The following is an 11,920-nucleotide window of genomic DNA, read 5'->3' as shown; positions in this document are numbered from 1 at the left end:
CAGCGCCGACACCCCTAGCTGCCGCCCGGCGCCACAGGCGCGGCCCCTTTAAATGACTCGCCGCAGGGCGCGCCACAGCCCCGCCCGCCGCCGTGCTGGGAGGGTCGCACCCCGCGCTCCTAGCTGAGTGTGCGGGCGCCTTAAAGGGGCCGCGGGCCGGCTGCCTCCAGGGCTGCCCCGCCCGCTAGAAAAGAGCACAAGTTTGTTTTCCCGTGTATTTATTTGTTTTTTGAAGATATTTTTCCGTTTATTGTAACACCCGCCCCGTTTCGGTCCTCGCCCTCCCCCCAGTGTCTGATCGCACCTGCCCAGGCCCTCACAGGGCGCCGCAGGCAGCGGATCCTTAAAAGCAAACCCTAAAATAAATACGCGGGGGTCCGCCCCTACAGTCCGGGAGCGCAGTGGCGGGGCGGGGGGCTTAAGGTCCAGCGGCAGTCGGGGTCGAGGTCAATTTACCAGCAGCGAATGCTCCTCGGACGGGTCCCTGGAGAGGGGGGCGGGAGGCGGGGCGTCAACGCCCTGGGGCTCCTCCCCTGCCCCACCCCCAGCCGCCCGGGACTCACCGGCAGCAGCAGAGCAGGCTGCAGGCCGAGCCGCTCCCACGGCGGAACTTGCCGGAGGTGGGGCTGTCCTGGCACTGCGCGATGTAGGCCTGCAGCTCACTCTTCTCGGCTCCTGCCCCCGGGTGCTGGCGAGACAAGCGGCACCTGCTCTCCCTGACACCTCCCCTAGGCCCAGTTCCTGCCAGGAGCAGGCATTCTTCTCCCTCGCCCCCCATCCTCCCCGCCCCAGGGCCTTTGCACGTGCTGGATTCGTGTTCCTCAGGGTTTGCATCCACATCCTCTGCTGGCCCCTGGAGGTGCACACAGGGCCCATGGTTGTCAGTCTGGTGGCACCTGCTGCGAGCCCAGTGCCTAAGGCCTGACCCTGCACACCCACCCCAGGCTGCCACAGGTGTGTGGCATCCGAGTGGTACTACGAGGCCCAGGCATGTGTCCACGGACGGCTGGGAGCAAGGGGTGCACACACCTGCTGCTGAGCCAGGACCACGCTTCTCCAAGCCCCCCCCCCCCCCCAGGTTCCTGCTGGCCTCTGCTTTGGCTGGACCTGGCTCCTCCCCACCCCCACCCCCAGGTGTGCTTGCGGGGCTCCCATCCCTTCAGTCCAGGACCGTCTGAGATGATGAGAAGGTCTGACATCCTTGCTGTCCAGTAGCTCTGTCGCTGGCCACCCCTGGCTTTGGGGCACTCGAGGGGTGGATGGTGCGAGTGAGGAATTGCATTTGGAACTGGATTTCATCTTTTTTTTTTTTTTTTTTTTTTTTTTTTTTTTTTTTTTTTTGGACAGGCAGAGTGGACAGTGAGAGAGAGAGAGACAGAGAGAAAGGTCTTCCTTTGCCATTGGTTCACCCTCCAATGGCTGCTGCAGCCGGCGTGCTGTTGCCGGTGCACCGCGCTGATCCGAAGGCAGGAGCCAGGTGCTTCTCCTGGTCTCCCATGGGTGCAGGGCCCAAGAACCTGGGCCATCCTCCTCTGCACTCCCTGGCCACAGCAGAGAGCTGGCCTGGAAGAGGGGCAACAGGGACAGAATCCAGTGCCCTGACTGGGACTAGAACCCAGTGTGCCGGCGCCGCAAGGCGGAGGATTAGCCTAGTGAGCCGCGGCGCCGGCCTGGATTTCATCTTGATTCAACATTTAAACAGTGGTGGCCAGCGTCGTAGTGCGGCAGGTTAAGCTACTGCCTGTGACGTTGGCATCCCATATCGGAGCGCTGGTTCCAGTCCTGGGAGCTGAATGTCTGGGAAAGCAGTGGAAAACGGCCCAAGTGCTTGGGCCCCTGCACCCACATGGGAGACCCGGATGGAGTTCCTAACTCCTGGCTTCAGCCCGGCCCAGTCCTGTCTGTTTTGAACATTTGGGGAGTGAACCAGTGGATGGAAATCTCTCTGTCCCTTCTCCCTTTCGTTCAAAGTAATAAAATCCTTAAAAAAAAATTTTTAAATAGCGGCACGTGGCTGGTGTTGCGTAATGGACAGAGCATCCGCATGTCAGCCTGGGCAGGGATCCTCTGTGACCACCCACACCGCCTTCGTCTGTCTCTCACCAGTCGGTCACTGCCCGTTAGCCGTCCATTCATGGGCCTGGTGCTGTGGCAGAGCGGATGAAGCCACCGCCTGCAATGCTGGCATCCCATCTGGACGCCAGTATGATTCCCGGCTGCTCCATTTCCGATCCAGCTCCCTGCTAATTAATGGCCTGGGAGAAGCAGCTGAAGATGGCCCAAGTCCCTGGGCCCCTGCCATCCACATGGGGGGACTGGATGGAGCGCCTGGCTCCCGGCTTCAGCCTGGCCCAGCCCCGGCCGTGGCAGCCATCTGGGGAGTGAAGCAGCGGATGGAAGACCTCTCTCTGTCTCTCCCTCTCTGTCATTCTGCCTTTCAAGTAAATAACCTTTAAAAAATTAAAAGCGAGGTCGTTTTGTCACCAGTGGCCCTGCACAGATGGTGGACGGCTGAGTGTCCTCCATGGCTGGCACAGAGCCCCACCTGCCACAGGCCTGACTCCGGTCTCCCCGGCCCTGCCTCCTTCCCCTTCCCTGACCTGCGTGACCTGGAGGAGAACCACCAGGATTGCAGACAGCAGCTGCCGAGGCCACCCGGCGGGGCAGAGAGGTGCAGGCCACAGCTTCCACATCAGACGGCCCGTGGCTCAGTGGTCAACCTCGGGCAGCTCCTGGAACTCTGTGTCTCGGCTCACAGCCTGGGGAAGCCGCCTGGCCCGACTGGACGGCGTCGGGCCCCAACTCCCAGCCTCAGTCACAGTGCCCCCTCCCAGGAGGCCTCCTCTGCTCGCTCACCCTACTGTGTCCCCCAGGCCCTCCCCGCCCCCGTGGCCGCCCACGGAGCCCAGGGAGGCAGGCGGGCGGCTGACCTTGATGGTGTCGTAGGCGCCAGTGATGAGCGCGATGAAGAGGCTGAGCACCATGTAGATGAAGAGGCTGATGAAGGAGTAGAGGTAGAGCTGGGAGAAGAGCCACACCAGGCTGCTGCGGCCCTGCTGTGCCTGCATTGCTGCGAACGTCACAAACATGTCGTCCCCGTTGATGAGCGAGAAGAGGCACTCGGACACCATGGAGAGCGAGCGGAACTGCGGGCGGGCAGGCAGGCAGAGGAACAGCGTCAGGAGGGGGTGCTGAGGGCAGCATGGCAAGGCCAAGGTCACGGGGGTAAGGCCACGGTCACAGAGGGCAAGGCCACGTCATGGAGGGCAAGGCCACAGTCATGGGGGGCAATGCCCAAGGTCACAGGGAGCAACGCCAAGGCCAAGGTCATTGGGGCAATGTCAGTGACACAGGGGGCAAGGCAAAGGTCACAGGGGCAAGGCCAGGGTCACAGGGGGCAATGCCACGGTCATGGGGGGCAATGCCAGGGTCACGGGGGGCAAGGCCAAGGTCACAGGGGCAATGCCAGGGTCATGAGGGCAAGGTCATAGGGTCAATGGGTGGACTCCTCAAGGGGCAGAGAGACTGAGAAAGCTGTAGGTAGTGTAACCTGAGACTCTGACAATGTACAAGGTCATAAGGTCAAGGTCAGGGTCTCAGGGTCACCAGGTCAGAAGGGACAGATGGCAGAATTGCTACAGACCTGCTGGTTCAGAACCAGGGGTCAAGGCAGTCCATTCAGTGTCACAACAGAGACGCCAGGGCTGGGGGGGCCCAGGGGGTGCCATCCCGGGGGCGGGTGGAGCCAGGGACCCCCCACGGTGTGCACTGAGCCCCTACCTTCACGTGGTAGGGCCCCAGCACGATCCAGCCGCAGAAGCAGTAGCCCAGGTAGATGACAGCCACGCAGCAGCAGAAGCGCATGACGCTGGGCAGTGCCACCCGCAGCGTGGCGATGAGAATCTGTGGGGGGGCAGAGGGGCCTGCGGTGAAGGCGTGGATGGCGCCCTGAGGCAGGCTGTGGGCCCTTGGCTGGGAGTGGTGAGGCAGGCAGAGAGGCCGGAGCGTGCTTAGAGGGGGCAGGACTCAGCTGGCTGGGGACAAATGGGCGGGCTCCCGGGGCCTGCCCAGGTATACCTGGGGTGGACAGGTACAGAGCAGAGGCTGGCGACAGGCCAGCGGACAGGGCTGGTGAGTGCTGTGTGTGTCAGGTTTATTTGGGGTGGAGGCAGGGGTTAGCCACCCGGGTCCAGGCCCGGGCTGCGTGTGTGGGGCTCACGTTGTACTTGTGGAAGAAGGTCAGGTAGCGGATGACGCCGACCCAGACGAGCAGCGTGGAGGTACCCAGGAGGATGCTGCAGACATCGTAGCTCGCCAGGTTCTGGGGGTGGGAGCCAGGTCAACCCCCGTGGGCCGGCCCTGTGCGGGCCTGGGCACGGGCAGCGCCTGGGCACGCCTCACCTTGGCCTCGATGCCGATCTTCATGATGGTGCCCGAGATGGTGAGCACGTCACTGGTGACCAGCAGGATGTACCAGCCGTTGATAAACTCCAGCCGCTCCCACAGGCTGATGACCCGGCCCCGCTGCCGCCACATGAACCCCACGAACTCCTGCGAGGGGGTGGGAGGGGGGCGGTGAGGGCCCAGGACCCTCAAAGCCTTGGCCCCGGCGGCCCCAGGGCTGGGCTGGAGCCTCACGTTCTGCAGCAGGAAGCCGCGGAGCAGCGAGCGGGCGCACAGCAGAAAGGACAGGGCGCACGTGAGGATGACGACCACGTCAAACAGGAGCCGGAAGCTGTTGTCTCCTGCGGGAAGAAGCGGGTGGCGGGTAGGGCCGAGGAGGGTACGGGGTGCTGGGAAGCCCAGGCCAAGCTGGAGACCTGGGGGGTGCTGTGCGAGTGGTGCTGACGGTCAGGGGACTCCGGGTTGCTCGGGGAGATGGGTAATCAGGGCCCTTGGATAGTTGTGGAGTTCAGGGGCCCCCAGGCAGGACGAGGCCCACGGCCAGTGCCGGTCTGAGGCTGCAGGCGCCTCAGAAAGGTCAGGCCCACTGGCCGGCGCGGGCGTGGGGCCGGGGCCTCACCGTGCCTGAAGACGCTGGTGTGTTTGCACTCCTGGATGTGGGCCCGGGTCTCCAGGCGGATGGGGATGCGCCCGCTGTGGGCCTTGTTGTCAAACGTGATCTGCAGGGGGCCGGGCAGGGGCAGGATAAACCCTGGAGGCCCCGAGGCCCCCAGACCCAGCTGCGCCCCCACCGCCCAGGTCGGCGCGGGGTCCTCACCAGCACGCCGAAGGTGTAGCAGTCTGGGATCTCGTTGTTGATGAGGCTCTGAAGGTTGATGGTTTTCAGTTGGAAGTGGATGGTCACGTTGATCAGCCTGGGGGTTGGCTTGGGTGAGGGGCAGGGGGCACCGTGGGCTCTGTCCCTTCCCAGGGCCGGGCCCCAGCCGCGTGCTGACGCTGCAGCTGGCTCAAGAAGTGCTTGTACAGCAGGCGTCCGTGCTGGGGGTGCATGTGCCTGGCTCCCCCGCCGCCGCTAATAGGGAAGTGAGGGTACCTGCCTCCCCCCCTCCCCGCCCCGCCCCATCCAGCCCTGCAGCAGCTCCCTCGGGCGAGTGGCCAGTACTTGTGGAATTTGAGCGTGAGGTTCCTGTAACTGGAGCTGCTGTCCAAGAGGGCGAGATCCTCACTGGGGGGCCCTGGGGGTCTCTCGGGGGGATCCACCTGGATGCAGTCTGAGGACAGGGAGTCAGGGAGGGGCTTCAGGGGGTGCTGGCTCCCCCAGAGTCCCCCATGGAGATTTCCCTACTTCACTTCCCACTTTGTGCTGTGGTTCCGTAGTCACTGTCAGTGCCCCACCCCCACCCCGGGGTATAGCCTGGGCCGTCTCAGTCCCCGCAGAGACCCTGGGGCCCAGTGTTCTCAGGGCCCCCAAAAGTACAGCAAATGCTGCCACTGAGAAACAGCGGGTGTAGGGCAGGTACTGTGGCACAGTGGGTTCAGCTGCCGCTTAGAGCACCCACACACACCCAGTTCAAGCCCCAGCTGCTCCACTCCCAGGCCAGCCTCCTGCTAACCCGCCTCGGAAAGCAGCCGAAGATGGCCCAAGTCCTCAGGTCCCTGCCACCCACATGGGACACCTGGATGGATGGAGTTTCTGGCTCCTGGCTTCAGCCTGACCCAGCCTCAGCTGTTGCAGCCATTTGGGGAGTGAACCAGCAGATGGGTGATTTCTCTCTGTCACTCCTTCAAATACATCAATAGTCTAAAAAAAAATGGGGGGAGGGGCTTTCCCTCCCTCCCTAGAGCATCAGCCAGGCACACACCAGGGCAACCTCATCTGAGAAGGGGCACAAGGCACCCCCAGGACCTGGCTCCCAGCAGCCGTGCCGACAGGGGCCCACTCACCTGTGACGACCCGCGGGTCAATGTCAAAGGTGTCGTTGGCTGGGTCCACGTGGCCTCGGTGGTAGTACCGTTGGCAGAGAGCCAGTGCTGAGCCGTTGGCCCCGGGGCCGCCGCCACCCCGGACGTAGGCGTACCTGCCCAGCGACACATCAGGCAGCATCAGGTACTGCAGGCAGAGAAGAGGAGGGCCAGTGAGTCCTGGCCAGGCCCGGCCACAGGCCGCCAGGTGCTGCCCACCCGCACCTGGTCCACGGCGTAGAAGATGGCCTGGTAGAGCTGTTCCCGTGTGTATGCCGCGAAGGTGTCATCCGCCCCATCTGAGTAGCCGAGCAGGAAGAGGTGTCGGAAGGCGATGGTGTTCTCTTCCCGGAACGTCACAGCCAGCTGGTTGCTGAGCCCGAACAGGATGAGCTGTTGAGAGGGGCAGGGGAGGGGTGCCGCTGGGAAGGGGACCCCTCGGGGCCCAGGCGGAGGGCCAGGAGATGGAGGGTCCAGGAGGTGTCCCCTGGGGCAGGCCGGGCCCTCCTAAGGTGGGGCAGGGCACCTATGCCTTGTTTTGATTGGGCTTTGCTGTCCACTGGCCGGGCTCCATCTCTCACCGCCTCGGGACTTTGCCAGCAAGGCAGCCGTGACCAGAGGTGGACCTTTGGCCTTGGGCCAGGACTGTGAGCCCAAAAGTAACCTCTTCTCTTTTTGACTTCAAAACAGAATCAAAGGAGTGAGCGCTGGATGCAGAAGCCAGACTTTCAGTGCCAGGCCCACGGAGGGCCCTTTGACCAAGGGGAGGTCACAGCCCTGCCTGTACCGGAAGCAAGAACTCCGGGCAGTGGGCTAGGTCTCATTTATCTGGCATCCCCAGTGCCCAGCGCGAAGGAGGGAGAATCAGCCGTCTACACAGCCAGCAGGTGATCTCCCTGTGAGGGTCAGTGTGGCGTCACCCAGTCTGGACCCAAATCCCAGCTCCCAGGGCTCTGCCGCTATGTGGCTTTATCCAAGCCCCCCAACCTCTCTGAGCTTCAGTGGCCTCACCGCACACAAGAGGGGCAACAGTTGCCAGGACACCGTGGAGGTCCCTGCTTTGTCACTGCCACAGTCACTGTGACGCTGGGGGAGTGGGGGCGGACCGGGTTCCTGTTCCAAGGAGCTCCTTCGGGGAGGGGGGGGCGCGTCTCACCTGCACGGTGACCACCAGGATCTTGACCACCTGCAGCATCAGCTTGCAGGGCTTGCGTCCCTTGGCTCTGAACTTGTCGCAAGGACTCATGAAAAAGTACTTGAGGCGGCGACGCAGGTCCTCCTCCTCTGGGGGGGTAGGAGGGGCCACTGGAGGCCCCGCCTGGGTCCCATACCCAGGGTTGGGGGTCAGGAGCCGCTCCGTCTCTGTGGGAACAGGGGAGGGCAGTGAAAACCAGGCTTAGGCAGCCCCGCCTGCCACAGGCTCAACTCAAGACCTGGGCAAAGGGCTGGCATTGTGGTGCAGTGGGTTAAGCGGCTGACTGGGCACCGGTTTGAGTCCCCGCTGTTCCACTTCCGATCCAGCTCCCTGCTAATGTGCCTGGGGAAGCAGCCGACGATGACCCAAGTACTTGGGTAAATGCCACCTACATGGGAGACCCAGATGGAGTTCCTGGCTCTGGGCTTTGGTCTGGCCTGGCTCCAGCTGTTGCAGGCATTTGAGGAGTGAACCAAGGGATGAAAGATCTTTTTATCTCTCCCTCTCTCTCTGTAACTCTTTCAAATAAATAAACAAACCTTCAGAAAAAAAAAAAAGTCCTGGACAAATTCCTCTGCCTCCTTCCCCCTTCCCCAAGATGCTGGAGCTTGGCCAATTAAAGCAATGCTTGCAACGCGGGCACCCCATATCAGACGCTGGTTCGAGTCCCAGCTGCTCTGCTTCCAATCCAGCTCTCTGCCAGTGCTCCGGGGAAAGCAGCAGGGAGTGGCCCACGTAGTTGGGCCTTTTCCACCCACGTGGGAGACCTGGATGGAGTTCCAGGATCTTGGCTTTGGCCTGGCCCAGCCCTGGCTATTGTGATCATTTGGGGAGTGAACCAGCAGATCTCTCTCACTGTCTCTCACTGTCATTCTGCCTTTCAAATAAATAAATTTTTTTTAAACAAAGATGATCTAGATAAAGAGGCGCTTTGAGACGTCCAGAAAACCGGCCACACGTCCTGGCTTGCTGCAGCAGGCCTACGCAGAGGTGGTGAGCCAGATGTGCACGTCAGAAGGCCCCAGTCTGGTTCCCGGCACCAATGCTCACCAGTTCTCTCAGCCTTCACTTCCTCATCTGCAGAATGGGGCAATGGTCACCTCTCACGGGACAGCGTATACAGCGTTCAGCACGAGCTGGTACATGGTAGATGTCACAACATCCCCTCAACGCGCCTGCCAGGGACTCGTGACAAGGAAACGACTGCTTCCCCTGGCTCCTCGCAGGGCATCCGAGAGCCCTGGGCTCGTGCCAATTCCAGGCGGCAGGCACAAGCCCAGAGTGCAGCCCGTATTCCACTTTGCTCTGGACAAATACCCAAAGGATGACCTTCGCCCCCATCACAACGTGGCCCGTGCGGCGGCCCCGCGCACAAGCCACAGGCCTGCCGGAGCGTGACTGACAACAGCAGTAATGACCACGCGACGCATTTGCTGGAAGCTCACGTCATCTTCCTTAAGAGCACTGGATTCCTGGAAGTCACAGAGCCCCAGGATCAAGTTCCAGACCTGCCACTCCCCCAGCAGGTGGCACCCGTCCCCACCCCTGCCTCCCTAAGGTCTTCATCCAGCAAGTACAACCAAGAGGCACGAGGTGCAACAACAGTTGTCAGGACACCGAAGGGGTCCCTGCTCGGTCACTGCCACTGCCACAGTCACTGTGACGCTGGGGGAGTGGGGGCGGACGAGCACGAGCCGCCACCGGGGACCCCCACGTCCCATATCAGAGTGCTTAGGTTCCAGCCCCAGGTCCGCTTCCAGGCCAGCTTCCCGCCGATGTGCACCTTGGGAGACAGCAGTGATGACTCGAGGATTGGGTCCCTGACACCCATGTGGGAGACCCAGATGGAGTTCTAGGGCCCTGACATTGGCGTGGCTCCCCACCCCCAACTAGTGCGGGCATTTGGGAAGTGAACCAGCCAATGGAAGATCTCTCTCTCTCTCAAACATTAAAACGTTTAAAAAAAAAAAAAAAGAGAGAGATGGGGGTGTGTGGGCACACACTGTGGTGTAGTGGGTAAAGCCACCGCCTGCAGTGCTGGCATCCCATATGGGCGCCAGTTCAAGTCCTGGCTGCTCCACTTCCGATCTGCCGGGGGTAGGCTCCTCAGCCCCTCTGCGGCCAACAGAAGCTGTCTGAGTGTTGCTTATCTCCTTCCAGCCCGAGAGGGTCACGGCCAGCCTGCCCTCTGCCTGACACAGCCCCTGCAGCCCGGCTGGGAGCATCCCATCTCCTGCTGGGGCCAGGGTGTCAGGACACACTGGGGCAGCTCCCCATCTGTCTGCAGGAAGGGCCCAGCTCCTCCTTCCAGAGCTTGGATGCCACAGTGGTTGTTTACAAGCCGGGAGAAGGGACGCCAGAAGGCGGGCCCTGCCTCCTTCCCCGGCATCACAGCCTATCAGCTGTCCCTGGCCAGCTCCGGCGCTGAGCCCAGCACCAGGGGGCTTTCCCCTAGTCTCCCCAAGGCATGGCACCCACAGCCCGAGTCTGGAGATCCGAAATTGAGCAGCCCTCCGCTGGAGTTGGGAGAAGCTGAGCCTTTGCCCCGCCTCTCGCTGGCGTCTCGGCTGGGGCTGAGTTTCTGCAAAGCTGAATTCCAGCCAAGTTCAGCGAGTGGCAGCCCTGGGACCCCCGGCCTGAGTTCGGAAACTCTGACAGCACGGGCCCGGGAGCGCCCCCGCCGCCTAAGGTCGGAAGGCAGCCGCCCATCCGCCGCCCAGCCTCTCGGAGGCGTTTGCCCGTCTTCGCCTCGCCCCTGGCGGACGCCGAGAGGTCGGCGCCGTGGACCGGGAGCTCCGCCGCCCGCGCTCGGGGACCGGCGACACCGCGCGCGCCCTCACCTGAGCCGCGCGAGCCCGCGGGGGCTGCCATGCCGGGCCGGGGAGCGCGGGGCGCGGGCGGGCGCGCGCGGCGGGGCAGCCTGGGTCCGAGCGCCCGCCGCTGTCACTGCGGCCTCGCTCCCTCGCGGCCCCGCTTCAAACCCTGAGGGGTCAGCTGACCCGCGCTGCGCGGTCACGTGATCCGGGCACCCCCAAGGGACTCCCACGTGATCGAATCCAAGCCACGCCCCCGGCGCCACGACACACGCCCTCTTCCCCCCTCCCGCCCCGGGCCGGAGCAACGCGCATGCGTGATTCGTCGACGGCAGCTTGCGGGTCGGAGACGGTCGTGCGGTCCTAGCCCCGACGGTCGCTGGGGGGGGGGGGGGGGATGGGCTGGCTCTGAGTTGGCTCTGAGCGTTGCAAGAATTGGCTCCATCCTGGCTCCCTGTGCCGAGCTCATGACTTCCACGGCCAGAGCTTGACCCCTCACCCTCTGTGCGTCCTGTCTCAGGTCTGCCTTCCTCCAAGAAAGCCTTGCCTCTCTCCTGGCACTGTCAGCAAACCCTATCTCCTGAATAATAGACCAAGTAGGACCACATACTCTCCCGCCTCCCGGCCTGGGCCCTTGCAGTGAGCTCAGCTCTCACCCCAGCCCGGCTCTGCACCCCTCCTCCTCACTCTCCACCTTCCAGCAGGACACCCTCAAAGAACTCAGTTCACCTCATTGCTCTGGAAAGACAAGCCTACTCCTCATCCCCTCCTTTGAGGGCCCTGGGGTCTAGCTCCCTTGGTGGCCCCAGGGCCTTTGCACAGCTGCTGAGAATACAGGCTCTGGAGGACAGACAATGCTGGCTGTGTTGGGGTGCTGCCAGAATTCGTAAGACTCCTTGAGCTTTGGTTCCCTTGTTTGTGAACTGAGGATACTCCATTTCCTGCTGAGAGAATGCGATGAGAAAATGCAAGAGCACTTCACAGGGTTTGGGTAACAGAAGTGGTGGTTCAGTGAGTGGTACTGGGATGCCTCCCCAAATTCAGATCCGAAATCTTGCCATGCTTCTGCTGGAAGGTACCATTCCCTGACATTGCTTGTTTGAGAGGCAGAGTGTTCGCTTGCATCCTCTGGTCCACTCCAAGTGTCCAGCACAGGCAGCAGCCAGGAACTCAACCCAGGTCCACTCCATGGGAGGCTCTGCTATTTGAGCCCTCACCGCTGCCTCCCAGGGCCTGTGTTTAGCGGGAAGCTGGAATCAGGAACCGGAGCTGGGGATGGAGTCCAGTACTCCAGCAGGGAGAGTGGGCTTCCTGGTGTCTTAATCACAAGTTCGAACGCTTGCCCTGTATTTTTGTGAGTTTGATGTGTGAGCTGTGTCAGGATGAAGACCCCCCCATCTTCAGCCCTGCTGAGACCCCCCCCCCACCGTGATCAACATTTGTTAAGCACAAAAATGGGCTATCTCCTTTTGTCCAGTGTTGTACCTAGAACGTGAGCTCCTGAGTTTCCAAGGGCAAGGGGTGAGCTAAGGGGCTCAGAGAGGGC

The 11,920-nt window shown here is 62.3% G+C and overlaps 1 protein-coding gene across 1 annotated transcript; it reads right to left on the bottom strand.

Annotated features, from left to right (window-relative positions):
* Positions 1 to 201: 201 nt before the first annotated feature.
* MCOLN1 (mucolipin TRP cation channel 1) lies at positions 202 to 10,560 on the bottom strand. Its single transcript, XM_002722009.5, has 14 exons — positions 10,402 to 10,560; positions 7,523 to 7,728; positions 6,592 to 6,759; positions 6,349 to 6,514; positions 5,567 to 5,675; positions 5,222 to 5,318; positions 5,024 to 5,123; positions 4,639 to 4,745; positions 4,402 to 4,551; positions 4,220 to 4,321; positions 3,781 to 3,903; positions 2,931 to 3,146; positions 564 to 688; positions 202 to 484 (listed from the first exon to the last, which is right to left on the bottom strand). Exons 1-14 carry the CDS (start codon positions 10,430 to 10,432, stop codon positions 448 to 450), a joined length of 1,737 nt encoding a protein of 578 aa, XP_002722055.1. The 5' UTR covers positions 10,433 to 10,560; the 3' UTR covers positions 202 to 447.
* Between the last annotated feature and the right edge of the window lie 1,360 nt (positions 10,561 to 11,920).

This window comes from Oryctolagus cuniculus, assembly GCF_964237555.1.
Source record: "Oryctolagus cuniculus chromosome 16 unlocalized genomic scaffold, mOryCun1.1 SUPER_16_unloc_1, whole genome shotgun sequence".
NCBI classification, from domain to species: domain Eukaryota; kingdom Metazoa; phylum Chordata; class Mammalia; order Lagomorpha; family Leporidae; genus Oryctolagus; species Oryctolagus cuniculus.
Note: the sequence above shows the minus strand (reverse complement) of the source record. Positions and strands in the feature narration are given on the sequence as shown.

Bases quoted from the DNA above. Each gene is read 5' to 3' on its own strand.
- MCOLN1 (XM_002722009.5), bottom strand. From the start codon at position 10,432: ATGGCAGCCCCCGCGGGCTCGCGCGGCTCAG. The intron at 6,760-7,522 runs GTGAGACGCGCC...CCCTCTCAACAG, and splicing joins TCCTGGTGGTCACCGTGCAG to CTCATCCTGTTCGGGCTCAG. The intron at 5,124-5,221 runs GTGAGGACCCCG...GGCCCCCTGCAG, and splicing joins GCTACACCTTCGGCGTGCTG to ATCACGTTTGACAACAAGGC.